The following is an 18,459-nucleotide window of genomic DNA, read 5'->3' as shown; positions in this document are numbered from 1 at the left end:
CAGCTTCTAATATGCATTTCACAGCAGACTGCTGACCTGGAAAATCAGTTATACAAGAGACAACATACAAGACAGCATACGTACACACTTTGTACAATACATCCTGGTTTCACAACCTTTTCTGGCCTGTGACCACATTTTTAGATCCTTAAATCCTCACGACCCTCCAAATAAAATGCTGTCAATTTGTCTTTTGTGCTATAGTTTCAAGAGTATGGAGGGAAGTCTGCATGGAGTGGATAGAAATGATGCTAAATTTCAAATGTAGTAAATGTATTTTTATAAAGATATATATATAGAGTCTACAGCCATGTTGTGAGGATGTACTTTGGCACAGTGGTGCTTTGAGCTAAATGCTAACATCAGCATGCTAACAATGACAATGCTGTGCTGATGTTAAGCGGGTATAATGTTTACCATGTTTACAATTGTAGTTTAGTGTGTTAGCATGCTAACGTTTGTTAATTAGCAGCAAACACAAAGTCCAGCTGAGGCTGATCCGAACGCCATCAGCTCTGCAGGTATTTGGTCAGAAACCACAGAATTGGACAAATTAAAAACTTGACCTGATGGTGGCGCTAGATGGAAAGTCAGAGGATCAGCAAAGTTATTACGGTTCGTCCTGAGGGGAACACGAATGATGAACCACATTTAATCACAATCCATCCAGTAGTTGTTGAGATACTTCACTCAAAACCACAAATGTGAAGCTCATGGTGGCGCTAGAGGAAAAGTCAGAGGATCATCAAAGTCAGTAGGATTCATCTTCTCGGCACCATCGATATCTGTACGAAATGTCATGGCGATCCATCCAATAGTTGTTGAGATATTTCAGTCGGACAGGCCAACATTGCCATGCCGCTAGCGTGGCTAACAATCGCTCATTAGCCCGTCTGCAGATCAAGCGAGGGCGGCCCAAACCAAAGGTTGAGAAACTCTGCAATGTATGAAACACTATACCACATTACACTGAAAGCAAATTATAGGCTGCATTATATATAACGAAACTGAAATAAACTGAATTAAAACACCAAACCTTTAGCTGCGGTTAAAAGTTCTTACTTGACCTTTGAAACAGCAGTCTCACCTTGTGGTGAGTTTGTTTTCTCAAACCAACATTTAGTATTTAAAAAGTTTTAAAGTTTACAAAATTATTTTACCACATGGTTCACTCTACGTTGTTATTCAGAGATTTCAGCTGCATCTCACAGTCTAAATGTTTCGCGGCCTTTCGTGTTCAGACTAGTTCTGTTTTACTTCGAATGACTCTGAGTTGAAATCAGTTTACACCAATCAGCTGCCTTTAAAAAACAAATCTGGTCTAGCCTTGGCTAGACAACCCATGCTTTACTACACTAAACATACTCTTTTATTTACACTGTATGTAACATATAGTATATGTAATACATTTCACTATAGTACAGCATATTATTTTGTGTGGTAATTTAAAAATGCTAAGGTAAAGAATTACATTTACTCTTTGAACGTTTTTTTTTTTTACTCAGACTGTTCGTAAGGGCCGTGCGTTTCACTACGCTTTATATCACGTCCAGTGTTTCTCCCTACCAGCTGTGGTGGTGCGTCCACTCATTGCGTTATTTCCTGTCTGCCTGCTAACATCAGGGTGAGTCAGTTTCCTCTGCTGTCAGCATTTAGCAAATCAGACAGCTTCAGTATCTGAAAGTCTTGTTGTTCTTCTTTCTGGACAAAATCAAAACTTCCAGCCACAGAAAGAATTTGCTGCTCTTTCGCATCTCAGCAGCTCAGGGTGAACACAAAGTCATGAACTCTGATGAAACAAGTCAGGAAGGTTGGATGTAGTTAGGATAGGTCAGTTTAAATATGTGTAGAGTGGTTAATAAATTGAATGGAAAAGTAAAACGTTGTTGGCCCCCTGCAGGTTCTGGTGCCTTGTTGTGGAAGTTTGACCGTCAGCAGCTACTCAGACTCTCAGTTCGACAGCTATGTCCTGCAGCTTGTGGAGGACGGATACCGGACTGCGGATGGAAAGGTTTGTCTTGCTTCACTTCTTAAACATCAGCTCCATCGGAGGCACTGAAAACTCTCGAGTCCAAGAAATACGCACAAATTAGTCTTGTGACATAACACAACACGACAAAACTCAACAAAACAAACATTTGTATCTTTCCTGCGATGAAATGTCAAAATGTTGCTGTGAAAACGTGTTTTTGCTGTTTCAGAGTCTATCTTGCACCGTAAGCAAGGGCTGTCCCCAAGTCTGCATTCAAAACAAAAGGAGCTTATTATACGCTCAAAAGTCCAGGTTGGTCAAGGTTTAAAAAAAAAAAAAAAAAAAAAAAAAAAAAAAGCTCCAGTAGCTAGTTTCAGGTGACTTTTCTAAAACTGAAACTAAAACAGGAGGCTTCTATTGGCTTTTCCAAAAGTGTTAATAAACAGAAGCTTATTGGTTAACCTCCGACCTACATTAAGACCTCAGACTACTTCATCTGTATCATCTTCAGAGTTACATTATTAAGGGTAAGGCTGGCAATATTCAATATTTTTTTCATTGTAAACAAATCCCACAATATTGTGTGTGTATCACAGTCTGATATATCTTCCTCTGTTGTTGTCCAAAAACTATTAAAAACACATCAATGAGCCGCACTGTTGCACTGGGTGACATTTCCTGTTTGAGTAACGTTTGGTTAAAAACTACAGCGAGCGTCTGTTTTAGGAAATTACTGAGCCTTTTTAAATATGAAACAGTTTTTAAAGATTCACGTCTCCAGTAGGAACCAGTGGGCTCTGAGCTGAGAGCCACAGAAGTCTGGTAGGATTGAGAGACGGACTAGTGGTTTTGGACTTTTCATGGGATCTGTTGACAAAATGGGGATATATATATATATATATATATATATATATATATATATATATATACACTTTACCTGTATTTTGCTGTTAATTTGACAGAATAAATACTGTGTACCTGTTTACCACAAGTGTTGGTCTGGTTGTGTGTTGCAGGAGGTCAGGATCCAGGACAGGCAGGTCCTGCTGGGATCCGGCTTCCCGGCTCCGGCGTCGGTCCCCATCCTGTTTGAGGAAACCTTCTACAACGACCAGGAGCAGAGCTACAGCATCTTGTGCATCTCCAGGCCCGTCGAGGTGGACCCGAGCCCGGACGAGCTCGGCCCGCCGCCCCCCTACTGCCTGAAGAGCCTGGAGGACGTCAGGGAGTTCCTGGGCCGCCACGGCCAGAAACTGGACAAGTTCATCCACGGCTTCTGTCAGGCCTTCAAAGAGCAGGAGAGGAAGGGACTCCGACACCACATAGTAGGACAGATTCTCTTCCCTTTCCTCTTCACTCTTTTCCATCTTTCTTCCTTCCTCTTCTTCACCTTGTTTTCCTTCATTCTTCTTCCGTCATCTTCCTCTTTTGTCTTCTTTCCTTCTGCCACTTCCTTCCTCTTCCTCACCTCTTCATCTTCTTCCTCGTTTGTCCGTTTCAGCTATACATTTTATTCCATTCCTCTTTAATTGCTCTCCTTCCTGCAGCGTACTTGTTTTTCATCGTGTTCTTCTTCTTTGTTTTTTTTAAAATTTATTTTAACAATAAACTATAAATGCAGGACTTATTTGGCTGAGGTGCTTGAGAAAAAGCATAAAGCAAATAATTTTATTAAAAAATTCAAATACAGCTTTTGTGGATAAGAGTAAAAGTAACTTTAAGTGACTCAAGTCTGACTTAAAGCATTTGTTTCTAGACAGGCTCATGCACACAGACTCTTCCTTACATTATGAGCTTTTAAAATGCATTATTTATTGATTATTTATTATATTTTAGTGTGTATTTTTCCTTTTTAACAGTAATTATAACCTGAACAATAATTCAAGTGGACTTTTAGTCAGCAGAGCTTCCCTGCAGCACTGACAGCCCTCCTGTCCTCTCTCCGCTCAGGACTCTGTGAATGGACTTTACACTAAATGTCTTCAGTGTCTGCTGAGAGACTCTCGCCTGGTGAGTAGAAGCTGTCAGTCCGATGCAGTGGAGACTGATGGAGATAATGGAAGGTGTTGGGTTAGAGATGTAGACTGTGCGGGATTCTACGCTGAATATGACGTAACTGGTCAACAGGCATGTCCCACTTCGACAGCTCTGAGAAATGCAGCTTTCCTTTTTGGAGCACATGGAGGACTTTCGCTTTACGTTTGGCTCAAACGTTTCCGAGGTCAGGAATGAACTTTCAGCCTCTGCTTTTAAGCCAACGTGGACCCGAAGTCCTTAAAGTGCTCAGGCAGAAATAAAACGTGCTTATCCTTTTAATAAGGCGTTTAGGTGATTCTTGTCAACTTGTAAAGTCTGTCATAGTCAGACAGCCATGTTGTATTTACCACATATTTTGTGTTCAGGTTTCAGTTTAATTCTTGTTCTCAAGCTCTCTCCGACAAAATGTATAAAAGAAAATCAAGTAAAATGAGGAAAATAGAATCTAAGACAAAGACATAAATAGTGCATTAATTAATCACTGGTTAATATTTCACATGAAGTGGACCAATGAGAAACAGGATGTAAACTATGGAGGCCAGACGTTAAAGGATAGGTTCACAATTTTTCAATGCCCGTTTGAACACTGAAACAGGTTCTGCTTGCTGTAATCAGTCCTCCCGTCCATACTGGCCATTAATCCTAATGGACTGTCAGTGTTGATGGAGGACAGAACCCACAGTCCTCCGCAGTCATCCACAATCAAATCCAGTAGATACCTTCCAAAGTTACAGCCTTTTTAGTACAAAATCCGCTTGTTTGTTGCTGTCCTTCCACTGCAACTTTTTTATTCACTTTGGAAGATTTCCATTTGTCTAACTCAGGCTGCTGAGACTATTTATCTTTTCTATTTATTTTTTTAAACCATTTTTCCACAAAACAAGGACTTTAGATTTTGTCTCCCATCACTTCCACTGAAAGCACATTAAGATGATATCTCCTCGTGGCCAGTCTGAACAGGAAGAATGTTTACAGCAAGAAACACTTTCTTTTAAATGTTCATATGGGCGGCTGACTGTTGTTTTCAGGCAGACGCTGTCCTTTAACTCCACTGTTGGTTCTTGTTAGCAGCCTGAACGTGTTCTTCATCACAGGGCGTTACAAAATAAATGGAAGTCATATGATTTTTTTTATTTTTCTACCGTTAACTTGTCACACAGTTGGCCAGTTAGCCATCATGTGCTGCAGTTTAACATCACAACTCATTGTGTGAGCCTGGGTATTACGAAACTCTGATATTTACACTTTGTTGACCATCTGAAGACAAGTTGTTGGTGAAAAACCTGGAAATGCAGTTTCAGTCTGATCTTCAGGTTCTCTAACGGACACACCAGAGTGTCCTGTTAGGCCCTCTGGAGTGTAATAAGATGATCTGTGTCATAACTCATTTCACACACCCCGTCCCTTATCTCAATTTTCTGGCTAATCACAGTAAACGGAGGAGTTGCATCACTTCCTGTGCAGTGAATAATGCATTTCTCTGCATTTACTGGTCTGATGAATGTGTTGGGTTTTTTTTATTTCTTCAGAAACTTCTGGCGAAGCAGGATCTTCAGATGACTCTTCTCAAACAGGCGGTAGAGGTAACCTCACTCTCGCTAGTGTGTTTATGGATTCAAGCTGAAGTTTGTTTCTAAAGCACTTTGCATGAAACACAGATCTCACTAACAGACAGATTACATAAATATTTCTAAAAATAATCAACATTAAATGAGAGAACTTGTCAGGTTGCAGGCAGCCGCCATTTTTTAGCAGTGCAAACGCTAAAGAACGATCTCGAACATCGGTGAAGGAGAGTACGAGCACATGCTCACACATCACAAACCCATCTGACTATACAGCAGTGAGCACAGCTTTTTGTCTTTTTCTACTAAGAAGGGCTATTTGAAAATAACGAAACATCTGACGTGAACAAGTTGCATTCAAGAATTATGTATTATTATTAAATAAATGTATAATGTACAAAAATCCAGTTACAAAATGCATTTATTCGAATTCTGACGGTTTTGAATATGATGAGAACAGTAATCCAACTAATCGGTGAAGTCTGTGAGGTTTTCTGTGTGACTGACAGCAACTAAGGGCTTCCAGCTGCATCACAACCAAGAAATAATACAAACCTTTACTCAACGTAACTTTTATTCTGCTTTTAGTAGTTTTAGGCGAAAAGCCATTTAAGTTAAAGGTATAACCTGGTATAAGCTTTTGGATTGTTTCCAAGCTCTGAATGGCTCTTATAGAAGTCCAAAATGCACAAACCTGTTGCTTGAATTAGTATTTTCAGCAGTTTTATGTCCTGCGTCTTTCTTCATAGTCAGTCTTACAGCTGTGGTCAAACCTTTGTTCCAACTCACTCTGCTAATCAAACTGATTGTGACTTTGCTTTCTCGCAGCCGTTGTGTAAACTAAAATGTTTTTCTTCTTGTCCCAGATGTATGTTCATCATGGTATCCATGATTTAATTTTTAACTTTGTGGGAACGCTTGAAGCCAGCCAGGTAGGTTTGAATTCTCATTGCTCTATCACTCTTATTTTCTCATCTCTTGTGGTGTCTGTCTGTCCATGCAGATAGTTTTGGTTTCATTTGTCCAGGTTTTGAGATTTCCGCCTCCACCCCAATGAAATGGAAGTGAATGGAGTTTTATTTTGTGGAGCTTATAGCTTTGAGAAATGACATTTTAAAAACTCTTAAGCAGCTTTTATTTCCAGAAACTGTGTTGTGGTTACTCTGAATGCTCTGCAGTTCTCACTGTGGCCAGTTTTCCATTGGAACTACTTCCTGCTGAAGAAGTATTTCATACCTGTCTGTAAAGTTAGATACCGCTAGGGGTTAGCGATTAGCATCTGCAGCTCCAGTGGTGTTTGTAATTGTTTTTAAAATGTTCAGGACTATAAGGTATCAATGGTAATCGTCAGGTTTTAGTGTCAGTCCAAAAACAAAAAGTCAGGGCTTCTTTGCAGAGCCGCCATTTTGCACCACCGTTCGGCAGTCACACGGGGAGAAATCCATCAGAGAAGAAGAGACACTGAGACAAAGTTGTCCTCCCACAGGAGCAGCAAATACTGTAGACCAGGATGCAATGCAGCTACAAGACATGTTGGGTTTAAATGGGGGACAGCTGCTGTGACTGTTATATCTCCCAGCTGAATTCAGCAAGTCAAATGCTGATTTTGAAATTATAGTAGAGGACATCAGAGCACTCGATGATAAAATAACTCCTGGGATGCGTTAAACATCTCAGTGATGACAGATTTCTGCATATTTCTCTTTCATTTCTGTCTCTCTTTGATTTTGCCGTGATGAAAACTTCCGGTTAATGAATCAAAGATGCAGTGAAAACTGATGTTGACTTGTACTTTTCATGTTGATGTAATGTCCGTAATGTGTTCAGAGCAGCTCTCATGCCTGTTCTGCTGCTCGTCAACAGGACGCTGCCTTCAACAAAACCAGCAGGAGTCTGCAGGAACTGCAGCAGAAAGACCTGGGAGTCAAACCCGAGTTCAGGTCAGCTCAACATGTTGCAGCTGTGGAGCACCTGGTCGTTTGAAAAACCGTGTCTGCTTGGAGCCAACGTGATGCATCGTGTGTTTATGTTCCACTTCCACAAAGTTAGATAATAGATAACGTGTAGTTGCCTTTATGTTTTTGTTAATGTTAGGTTGTGTGGTACTGCGCTGGTGCATTCAAGAACGCTCAGTCGTCCGAGAACGTGCATAAATCAAATCCAGAAGACAAACAACAAGCAAACGTTTAAATTTTTAAATGATGATGTGAATTTGGTTTGCTGTCAGCAGCTGTCCTTTTTAAATCTCAGATTTCAGAGTGAATGTAAACACCCCCCCCCTGCAGTGTGATAATGTTACACTGAAAAACAGATAAACACAACTCTCAAAGTCTCTCTCTGCAACCAACGGCTGCCTGCAAGGAAAAATACAAATGATTTGTAGTTAATTGTTAAAAGATATTCATAAACAACGGATACGTCTTAAAAGTATATTAAAATGTCAGTTACATGTAACAGATATTATTTTATCATAATGAAAAATAGACATTCTGTACATAGATTAGCTTAAATTTCTTAACCTTGGAAATAGCAGTTGCACAGAAAATTCTTCTGTATTCAGTATTCAGCCACATCTCTTGGCCTTCACCAGCAGCGGGAGTTTGTGTTGCTGTCATGGAGATTGTTTATCACGTGTTGGAATATGGAAGTGGACCTTGTGATAAGATGTTTTTGTCAAACTCTGTACACACATTATCATCCTCTTAAAATCTCAGTGACATGTTTAACTCCTCTCTTTTGTTGATAAGAACTTTTCTAAATATATCTCCGAACTAAAGCCCCGTTTTATATTTTTGACCTGTTACCTGTGCTGCTGTTCCCGCAGTATAAACTTGTCTCGGGCGAAGAGAGAGCTGAGTCAGCTCAACCAGCACACCTCCCCCCTCCTCAAACTGCTGTGTCTGCGCAGAGTCGTCCTGACCGCCACCCAGACCCCCCGACGCACCGGTATGCACTGACTGTCCGTGGTACTCAGTGTGAATCTCTCTGTCTATTAAATCTCCGTCAGTTTTTTAATCTCCATCTCAGGATCAGAATAATAACCCTCAACGTGTTTTGCTGATAAATGTGGTTCAGTTCAAAGCTGAATTTAGTTTGTTGAACTGAATGTATCTGAAGACATTTTGTCTTCTGTTCTTGGTACATTTTGATTAAGGGCCTTTCCTTGGATTCACCTCATCAGAGAGGAAGTGTGACTAATATTTTGTCCCGTCTGTGTGGAAGTCAGCCGGTCACCTCTCTGGACAGGCGGACTGAACTCTCTGTGATCTCTGAGCGTCCTCTCGCTTTCTGTAATCAGATCAGCACACGGGACAATACTCGCTCTTGCAGCCTCAAATTTGTTTGTCCAGTTTGCTTTGGAAATCCAAACTTATTGGCCCACAACAAGCCGCTGTCAGTCTGCACAGTGGTACCATCCGCTCCTAATTAATGTTTGTCAAGTGGTCAATTTAGTCATTTGGTTTGGACAGAGGGAGAGTGTCCGGCAGCGTCAGGACTTCATGTGTTATTTTCGTGCGTTTCTTGGGTTGTGTTTTCAGTGTTTGGCCTAACTGAGTGTGTGTCTTCCTCTGCAGTCAGTATAGAGGCTGTGTGCGCAGACGACCTGCTGTCTGTCGTCCTCTATCTGCTGGTGAAGACGGAAATCCCCAACTGGTGAGCAGGGAGGGGGCTTCACTGTGACCTTTTGACCTCGTGGCTTGTGTGGAGGAAACAAAGAAGCGGATCTGTCATTTCTGGAGTGTGTAAACGTCCAGTAGTGCCGCTCGCTCTGTCGTCAGCCGTGTGGAGGAAAACTGAAGAAGGGTGAAACTGAAAGTGAAAGCGGTGCTTCGAGCTACATGCTAACACATCTTAGTTTAGCATGTCAGCGTGCTAACATTTGCTAATTAGCACTAAACACAAAGTCCAGCTGATGCTGATGAGATGTCATCAGTTCTGCAGGTATCTGGTCATAAACCAAAGAATTAGACAAATTTAAAAACTTGACCTGATGGTGGCGCTAGATGAAAAGTCAGAGGATCACCAAAGTTATTACAGTTCATCCTGAGGGGAGCATGAATGTCTGAACCACATTTCATGGTGAGCCATACAATAGTTCTTGAGACATTTCACTGAAAACCGCAGATGTTAACCTCATGGTGGTGCTAGATGAACAGTCAGCAGTCCTCTGGGGGCCATGAACTCGAAATTACACCTTAAACAAATCGAGAGATTTCAGTCTGGACTGAAGAAGCGCACCGACCGACAGGCGACAAGCTGCTACCATGAAAACAAGACTCGCGCTGTCGCCTCATCAACCGTCGCGGAGTTTGTGCTGTGAATGTTGCATCCGAATTCACCGTCAGCCAAGATAATAGCTTTTTTTTTTTTTTTTTACCATTAATAGCAGGGAATTATGGGAAGTCCAAATGAAAAAAGATACTCTGACCCTGCACATAAGCAGACTCCATCAGAGGAACGGTGCAAACACTCTTAAACAGCTGTAGTTATTTATGCATGCCTGCAGTGTGGGTCGGTCTGTTCACCAAACTGAAGTAACTCAGCAGCTATTGGATAGATTGGACAGATATTCACGATCCCCAGAGGACGAAGCCTGCTGACTTTAACGATCCCCTGACTTTTTATGTTGCGCCGCGGGCAGGTTCACATCGTGGTTCAGGCTGAAACGTCTCAACAACAGTTGGATGGATTACCATGTTCCATGCTGGACAGGGTAAAACATAATACAGCCAAACCAAATCTCATGGGTTTTGTTCTCAAGAACATGACTGTTGAGTGTAAACAGGAACCTCACTGAAGGTTACCATTTAACCACCTGTTGGTCAATGTCTGTCAGTTTAATCTACAGGGAGCAAAACACTGAAAGTAGCTGGAGGAAACGTTTTCTAGCTGTGTACGTAGTTAATCACTGAGGTTTTTTGTTGTTGGTCCTCAGGATGGCCAACCTGAGCTACATCAGGAACTTCTGCTTCAGCCACTCCAGTAAAGATGAACTCAGCTACTGTCTGAGCACCTTCGAGGCCGCAGTGGAGTTCATCAACCTGGGGAAGCTGCAGGACACACACCATGTGAGTCACTCACATTTACACAGGAGTGGGAATTATATTCAGTCGTCCCGGTGTTGTTACTCGGCTGCGTTTAATGGTAATGAAGGTCGTCCGTGCTTTCTTGCTTCTGTCCCCTCAGGGCTCAGGTGAGCTGAATGACAAGGCGTTGTTCAAAGAGAGGATGAGTCTGCTGTCTCAGAGCGCCGCCACGCCCATCCACTGTCTGTTTGAGGTGAGCTCAGGAAACCGAACCACCGCTCTGCAGACGTCCCAGAATCCATCAGCCACTTCCACCCGTTCACCAATCAATCAGATGTTCAGACAGCAGTAATCATTAGAGCTGAATGTTGAGGTTGATGTTCCTCTAATGGCCCCCAGATGGTGGCTCCAAAAAAGTCACATTGTATTGAAGTGAATGGATAATGGGTGTTGTTATTGTCGTTATTATTATTATTATTATTATTATTATTATATTATTATTCTTTTTTCATTTGGTCTATAAAACATTAGAAAACAGTGAAAATCACAATTTCCTAGAGCCCAAGGTGATGTCATCACACTGTCCAGCTGTCCAAAACCTAAATATTCACTACCTCATTACCTAGATATTCACTTTACTATCATTTCAGACGAGGAAAGGAAGCAAATTCTCACATTTGGGCTTGAAAAGTTACTCTAACGATTAATCGATTATAAAAAATAGTTGCCAATTAATTTTCTTAATCGCTGCAGCTGTAGTTGCAGTGCGTTGTGGAAAATGTTAAGCTAGACTTTAAATATTTTTGGCCAGAGCGTTCGTTTGATGCACTTTCTGCCAACGCATGGGTCTCATTGAAATGAATGAAGGCGCTTGGTGTTTTGGGGAGTGTCGATGTTTCCTGGTGTGTTCCAGACTGTATTCTGTGGTCCTACAGGGGATTTAGGGGTCGTTATAGGGGTCTTACTGTGCAATAAATAAGAATGAATATTGTTTTAATTTCTCATGTTTTGTGTGTGTGTGTGTGTGTGTGTGTGTGTGTTGTAGCACATAGCAAATGGAAACGAAGCGGAGGTGGAACGTCTGCTGAGTGAAGGAGAGAGCAACGAGGACGTCAGGATGTGTCATCCCCTCTGCTCCTGTGACCTCTGTGACCTCCAGCTGTCCGGGTCAGCGTCCACACACACACACACACACATACACACACACACACACACACACTCACAGGAAATAAAAGTGTATTAATGAAGCTGCTTTAAGAGTCACGTTTATTAAGTGTGTTACTGGAAATGAAACAGTGCTGCCATGTTTTCCCGGGAAACCCTCCAACTTCTATTTTCGTTTCTACTCGATCTCATTTCCCCTTTTTCTCCATTTTTTTTTTTGTTGCATCAGAGCTGTGAATCAGGAACGAAAAAGCTGTTTGCTCTTTCACTTCCCACTTGAACCCACTCACATTAACCTTTAATTTGTGACATTCAGACCGGTTTGTACTTCTCGTGGCTGTAAGAATCATCTATGGTGGCCAACAGGGGACATGAGTCAGAATTGCATCTAAATACTTGTCATCACCCTGAGAAAACAGTGAGCAGGGTGTGATTTCACAGCATTTTATGAGCTTGAACATTTGACGCACAGCTCTGTTACTCTCTGATGCCAGACTATTCATTAAAGACCATTTAAAGTCTCTTCTTTCTTTCCCCTTTATTCCCCCAAGCACTCATTACTGTAACTGAAATCACTTTTCTGCCTTTTGAGTTTCAGTAAGTGACGCTCTTTAATTAACCTGTTCAGCCATTAGCTACTACTGTAAGGTAACTTTGGTTGTTGACTTCCTGTTGCAGGCGGTTGAACGACCCATCCATCGTCACACCGTTCTCCAGAGACGACCGAGGTTACACTCCGCTGCACGTCGCTGCGATCTGTGGTGAGCAGCTGTGAACACACAGAGCGATAAAACATGAACAATGGGAACTCTAATTTACGTATTTATTTTGTGTTAAAAATGTGTGTGTGTGTGCGTGCGGCAGGTCAGTCCCAGCTGATCGACCTGCTGGTGTGTAAAGGCGCACCGGTCAACGCCACAGACTACCACGCCCTCACACCGCTGCACCTGGCCTGCCAGCGGGGATACCAGGGAGTCACGGTGAAAACACACTCACACACACTCACACACACTCTTACGCCTCAGCGCTTGTCTGTGTGTTTATACGTAATACACAAGAATCATAAAAATACCCTCCATTTACAGAAAACAATGTTGTGTTCACAGCTTGTTTCTGCTGCCCCCAGGTGGCCAAAATAAAACCATTATTGCAAGTTTAAAACGGAGTTACAAAACAAAGCAGATGTTAAGATATTCAGAATCAGAAATACTTTATTGATCCCCGAAGGGAAACTGTTACAGCAGCTCGCCTTTACGTCAGTGCACACAGGAGAAAGTACTAGCAAAAAATATAATACAATACACTATAAAACTATAAAAACAGGTCAGAAAATAAATGAAGTACCAGGTGGGTATAAGTATAAAATAAAATATGTGTGAAGTGCCAAGTGGGTTTACCAGTTGATGATGATAATACAGTATAATAATACAATGTAATAAAATAAGTAATAAGTAGTGGTGCATGTACTGTCGAGTTAAGTGTAGCTTATTGAGATTATTAAGATATTGCACAGCAGTAATGGAGGTATGAATAATATCAATATCAATAAATAGGAAAACTAAATAGGAAATAAAGATATTTACAGATTAATTAAGATTACAATAATAGAAAACAAAGGCAATAATACTATATAATACTAATATCATACACTAAACTTAATAAATAATGTACCTTCTGTCCTGCAGCTGCTGCTGCTGCACTACAAGGCCAACACGGACGCTCAGGACAACAACGGAAACACTCCGCTGCACCTCGCCTGCATGTACGGGCACGAGGACGTAAGTCAGAAACTCACTTTGTCTTTATTGTAACCGCTTTTTCACCCCAGATTCTGAATTTTATTAATCAATTAGTCCAGTCGCTCCCAACCTTTTTTTGCTTTTGACCCCTTACATGTGACTCCTGATTACAGGGAGCGTTTCTATAAATTGTGAGCAGCTCAGTGAATTTTTAGAGGCCAGTAGAGGTAAAACTAAACCATATTTCAGAATTTTTTTTTTATTATTTTCTCCCCCAGTAAGGTTTGGAAGCACTGGATTAGTCAACAAATAGAAAATGTGTTGGTCAATTGGACAGTTTAATTAAAAGATTAGTTGTTTTTGAATTTCAAATATTTGCTAGCTGCAGATTCTCAAGTGAGAGGTTTTCCTGCTTTTCTCTTTTTCACGTCATTGTTATCTTAACTGTTTTTGAAATCCTTTTGTATCTTGTTTGGTAACTTCTGATGTTGTTTTTTTGTTTTTTTTACTTTAATAGACCAAGCAAATAATCAATGAATGCAGAATGTAATGGAAATGTTAATCGAAAGTAATTGTCAGCTGCGCGAGACGTTTCGGGGCTCTGATGGTGGCTGTGTTGTGTGTCAGTGTGTGAAGGCGTTGGTGTACTACGACGTCCAAACGTGCCGTCTGGACCTGCAGAACGATAAACGCGACACGGCGCTGCACATGGCGGCCCGCTGGGGCTACGAGGGAATCATCCAGGTGCTGCTGGAGAACGGCGCGAGCACCGACATCCTCAACAAGAGCAAAGACTCACCGCTGCAGTGCGCGCTCAACTCCAAGGTCAGCAACACACAGATGTTCTGTAGGTCTCAGCTGTTCATCCCTTAATATATTCAAACTGGTCAGTGTTGAGTCTCAAAAGGAAGCCAGATGCAGGTTTTCACTTTGCTGGATGCTGTCTCGCAACATTTTTAGCTCTTAGAAACAGCAAGCAAGATCATTTAAACTATTCTGGCTCTCTGTGCTGAGGCTGGCTCGGGTTCGTCAACATTTTAGGCCCATCGTATCCATTTTCATACTCGCTTTGGATTTCGTTCCTGTTGTTGTCTTGACCTGCTGGACTTAGTGGTCAGAGTCGATCAAAACCGGCTGAAGTAAGCTGCTTTCTGACTCTAAAGCATTTTCTGCAGGTTAAACACCCAAAAGGATGAACTTTGAATCCTCCAGTCTGTGTGAGCAGCTGATAAAAACACGAATTACCTCGTTAACACAGAAGAGCCCAGGTAGAAAATGTGTAATCGACCCTTTTCTCTGACCCTCGGTATTCCCGTCTTTCTTCTGCTTTATTTGTTGTCAAAACTTCCCAGAAATACTTTTCAGAAAACGGAATAAGTAAGTCATAATTCCTCACTCATTGTGCATTAGCGGATTTTATCAAACTTGACAAAAGCGAAGCATAATTCGAAGTGAATTGGCCTCTGTTACCCTGGTGGCTTATTTGTGAAGTTTTTGAGTGACGGGCATGAAGCCAAAGTTTGCTGTTCATAACGCTTTGAATATTTATTGAGCTTGCTGCAGTTTCAGCATGTTGCTGTACTTACATAGATCGGTTAGATATTTTATCGGGTTTATGATTTTGAAACAACGACGAATCCTGAGCTGAACCACTTTTAAATTCTCAGATTCAAGTTTTCATTAAGGCCGTTGTGTCATCGAGACAGTGGTGGAATGTAACTAAGTACATCTACTCAAGTACTGCACTTGAGGTACTTGCATTTTACTTGGGTATTTCCATTCATGTTTTAGATAATTAATACAAAATATAAATCAACTAATAAATTATGACATATTATTATAGATTAAGATACCCAGCAGTATATAAAGTCATTAAAATGAGCTCCACTTTTACCAGCTGCAACATTAAAGTGATGAACACATTAATGCATCAATAATCATAATCCAGTAATATAATATATATTAATCTCAAATGAGTCATTCTGCATAATGAGTACTTTCACTTTTGATGCTAATACTTTTGTACTTTTACTTCAGTATTTGATCTGAATACTTCTTCCTCCACTGCTCATTCAGTCATGAATATTAAATGTGTCAGAGACATCCGGCGCGTTGACGTCTGAACGACACACAGCGGTGCTGCAGTCGCACTCCCGTACGGTTTGAAGCTGTTTGCTGCATCGCTACATGAGCAGCAAAGTTAGTTCAATGTGGGAACGACAGAGAGACTGAATACGAGCTGCTGGTCACAGATCATTAAAGACGAAAAAGGAAATCAAAGCCATGCCCACTTTATCTAAACTGACATTGTTTTCGTGTTTCAGAGCTCTGTAGTTGAACTAATCGGATCAGCTGCTGAGCGGCCGGGTCGTGGGAACAGAGCTGACTGATCCTCTGACCTCAGATCAGCTAAAATATTTCAAACAGATGCCGGAACATTTTCCTACAGCAGCCGCCTGCCTGAAAATATTATGTTGCTGATGATACATGTGTGTGTTTTTGCTTCTTGCAGATCCTCATGTTGTTGCAGTCGACTCAGAACGGCCAGCAGCGCAGCGGAGTCGATGTGAGTCTGAGCTCCTTCGTGTCTCTATCAAGCAACCGGTAAACATGAAGGGTCAGAGGTCACAGGGTCCAGACCTGATAGGCAACAAATATTCATGTGACCCTAAAATAATCAACGGGCGCTAGAAAGAGAGTGAACTCTCAGTTCATTTATGCTTGAGTATAGAACAAGAGTGCTCATTCCTGCCCATTTTTTACCCAATTTCTTTTCTGCGTAACAAATTTCTCCCTGGGGATAATAAAGATTTCTACTAGAACTTCTGCTTCAACCCCGGGGGTGTCTTTAATTATTTCACCACGAGTTTTAGCCACAAAGCTCATTAAGAGTTTGCTTCAAAAAGGTTTGACGTCCATCAAGTGTTTTAATAAAAAGTATATATATTTAAGTGAAGGATCTAAATCCTTCCTCCATCTCTGGTTGTAATAAGTGAGCAGCATGTAAACTGAAACAAACCATTTATTTTTATTTTTATGGAAACAAGGTGCAAAATATTTTTTTAGCTTTGCATGAAAACAGACCTTAGTGTAGATTAAATCGGATCTCTGTTCCTCAGTATTGAAAGTACTGTAGTGTTTATGTAAAACCTGTGTTTGCATACGGACATCCGTTTTTGTACCTGTAGTCTCAGTGAAAAACCTTTCCTCTGTCCCCTCTCCTCCTCCTCCTCCTCCTCCTCCTCTCAGTCGCCCAGCCGCTCCCCTCAGGCCTCAGACTGCAGCAGCCGTCGCTCCTCCGTCTCCAGCACCTCCTCTCTGGGCTCCGAGGCCAAACCAGAGGGAGAACGGGTCCGACACAGAGAGGTAACAGAGAGCAGCCCGATGCTGCAGAAACACTTCCAAATGCAACTCATCAACAATAGTTTAGTCTGGTAATAATAGTAGTAATATCAGTAGCAGCAGTAGTACTAACTGAACTAGTATTCACTGTAGTAGCAGTTGGATTATAAACAGTAGTATTGACCCCCATGAGAGACCCCTTCCATATTTTTTCTGTAGTTTTAATGTGTGTGTGTGTGTGTGTGTGTGTGATTGACAGGTGGAGAAGCTGCTGCGTGCCGTGGCAGACGGTGATGTGGAGATGGTGAGAACAAAGTTAAAACAAAAGCAGCCCACGTCACATTTTCTCCAAGTAGACTCAATAACCAGTGCTGTTTTCATCTGTGTGTGTGTGTGTGTGTTCAGGTGCGTTACCTGCTGGAGTGGATGGATGAGGAAGAGGGGAACGAAGGCGAGCTTGGGTCCGAGACTCTGCTCTGCCACCCGCTGTGTCAGTGTCCGAACTGCGCTCCCACCCAGAAGGTCTGACAGCCGCTCGGGCAGAAACGTGGCGGGCACAAAACAGTTCGGCGTCAGACGGGAGACGGTGGATTAATCTGATCCTGTGTCCTCTGTGTGTCTCGCAGCTGTCTGTCCTGCAGGCTGGAGCTCTCGGCATTAACAGCTGTAACGTGGAGGGTTTCACGCCGCTCCACGTCGCCGCCCTGCACGGCCACTCTGCGCTGGCCGCCCTGCTGATCCGCCACGGAGCCAACGTCAACGCCCGCACCAACCAGAGCGCCACGCCGCTTCACCTGGCCAGCCAGAACAGCCACGTCCAGGTAGGAGGAAAGTGGTAGGAACCGGGAAGGAAGCTGTCAACGTAGATGCTACAAATATAGTTCATGAGAGCTGAGTGGTCTGTCAGTTTGTAATAATAATAAACTTCTTTACATTTTTCAGGTTACAAAGTGTTTGTCACTGAGTCACAATCATACAGAGCAATAATACGACATCACTCCGTCATCACTCATTCACAACAATAAACAGACAGTAGTTTACTGTATATTGAGCAGTAATTTGAGATTTCTGTGACAGGTGCAGCGGCATAACTTTAATTCATACGTCAAGTGAAGGTGAAACGTTTGATTTGTGGCAAAAAGTAGAGTACAAGCTGCAGACACAACTAACTGTTCCATTTGAGGGCACTTTATAGTGCATAAACCTTGAATTCAGACACATAAAAATGAAGGAAAGTAAACATAATTCGCTACGTGGATGCAATCATTGATATGACACATATTGACACATATTGTGATGATTTACATCATCAGTAGGAACCAATGGGCTCAGAGCTGAGAGCCAAATTGGTTCTTTTGTTGACAATAAGAAAAACAGTGACTACTGCCTTAAAATTAATTAAAATTACTGCCTTTGTATTATTTTGAATCCACGCAGAGAAATGACACTTCGTGGCTATTAGGAGTCACAACAACAATATGACGGAACCATTTTTTTGTGGAAGCTTAAAAAAAATGACCTCAGCTTGTCGTAAAATAACTTGAAGTCAAGAAATGGTGTGAATCTGCATCAGGTCTCTGTTCCCCTGCTGTGAATGGTGTGTGTGTGTGTGT

At 41.8% G+C, this 18,459-nt stretch overlaps 1 protein-coding gene across 4 annotated transcripts in view; it reads left to right on the top strand.

Annotated features, from left to right (window-relative positions):
- The window catches only part of LOC122875459 (ankyrin repeat domain-containing protein 27-like), a 38,184-nt gene that overhangs the window by 11,636 nt on the left and 8,089 nt on the right, over positions 1 to 18,459 (top strand). For 3 of the 4 annotated variants that reach the window (XR_006377826.1, XM_044194606.1, XM_044194605.1), the window contains exons 3-22: positions 1,901 to 2,011; positions 2,989 to 3,297; positions 3,923 to 3,982; positions 5,539 to 5,592; positions 6,441 to 6,506; positions 7,438 to 7,514; positions 8,399 to 8,520; positions 9,150 to 9,228; positions 10,511 to 10,643; positions 10,762 to 10,854; positions 11,647 to 11,768; positions 12,444 to 12,526; positions 12,630 to 12,745; positions 13,451 to 13,543; positions 14,132 to 14,329; positions 16,017 to 16,070; positions 16,754 to 16,870; positions 17,106 to 17,150; positions 17,252 to 17,368; positions 17,473 to 17,667. Coding sequence is in view for 3 of the 4 variants with exons in the window: in XM_044194606.1 (XP_044050541.1) it covers positions 1,901 to 2,011; positions 2,989 to 3,297; positions 3,923 to 3,982; positions 5,539 to 5,592; positions 6,441 to 6,506; positions 7,438 to 7,514; positions 8,399 to 8,520; positions 9,150 to 9,228; positions 10,511 to 10,643; positions 10,762 to 10,854; positions 11,647 to 11,768; positions 12,444 to 12,526; positions 12,630 to 12,745; positions 13,451 to 13,543; positions 14,132 to 14,329; positions 16,017 to 16,070; positions 16,754 to 16,870; positions 17,106 to 17,150; positions 17,252 to 17,368; positions 17,473 to 17,667 (2,244 nt within the window). In the remaining variant the exon portion in view is untranslated. Of the gene's footprint in view, positions 1 to 1,900; positions 2,012 to 2,201; positions 2,285 to 2,988; positions 3,298 to 3,922; positions 3,983 to 5,538; positions 5,593 to 6,440; positions 6,507 to 7,437; positions 7,515 to 8,398; positions 8,521 to 9,149; positions 9,229 to 10,510; positions 10,644 to 10,761; positions 10,855 to 11,646; positions 11,769 to 12,443; positions 12,527 to 12,629; positions 12,746 to 13,450; positions 13,544 to 14,131; positions 14,330 to 16,016; positions 16,071 to 16,753; positions 16,871 to 17,105; positions 17,151 to 17,251; positions 17,369 to 17,472; positions 17,668 to 18,459 lie in introns of all 4 variants that reach the window. The other variant, XM_044194607.1, reaches the window with a different exon arrangement.

Source organism: Siniperca chuatsi, linkage group LG4, assembly GCF_020085105.1.
Source record: "Siniperca chuatsi isolate FFG_IHB_CAS linkage group LG4, ASM2008510v1, whole genome shotgun sequence".
Taxonomy (NCBI): Eukaryota; Metazoa; Chordata; class Actinopteri; order Centrarchiformes; family Sinipercidae; genus Siniperca; species Siniperca chuatsi.
The sequence above is the reverse complement of the archived record's forward strand: the minus strand, read 5'-3'. Positions and strand labels throughout refer to the sequence as shown.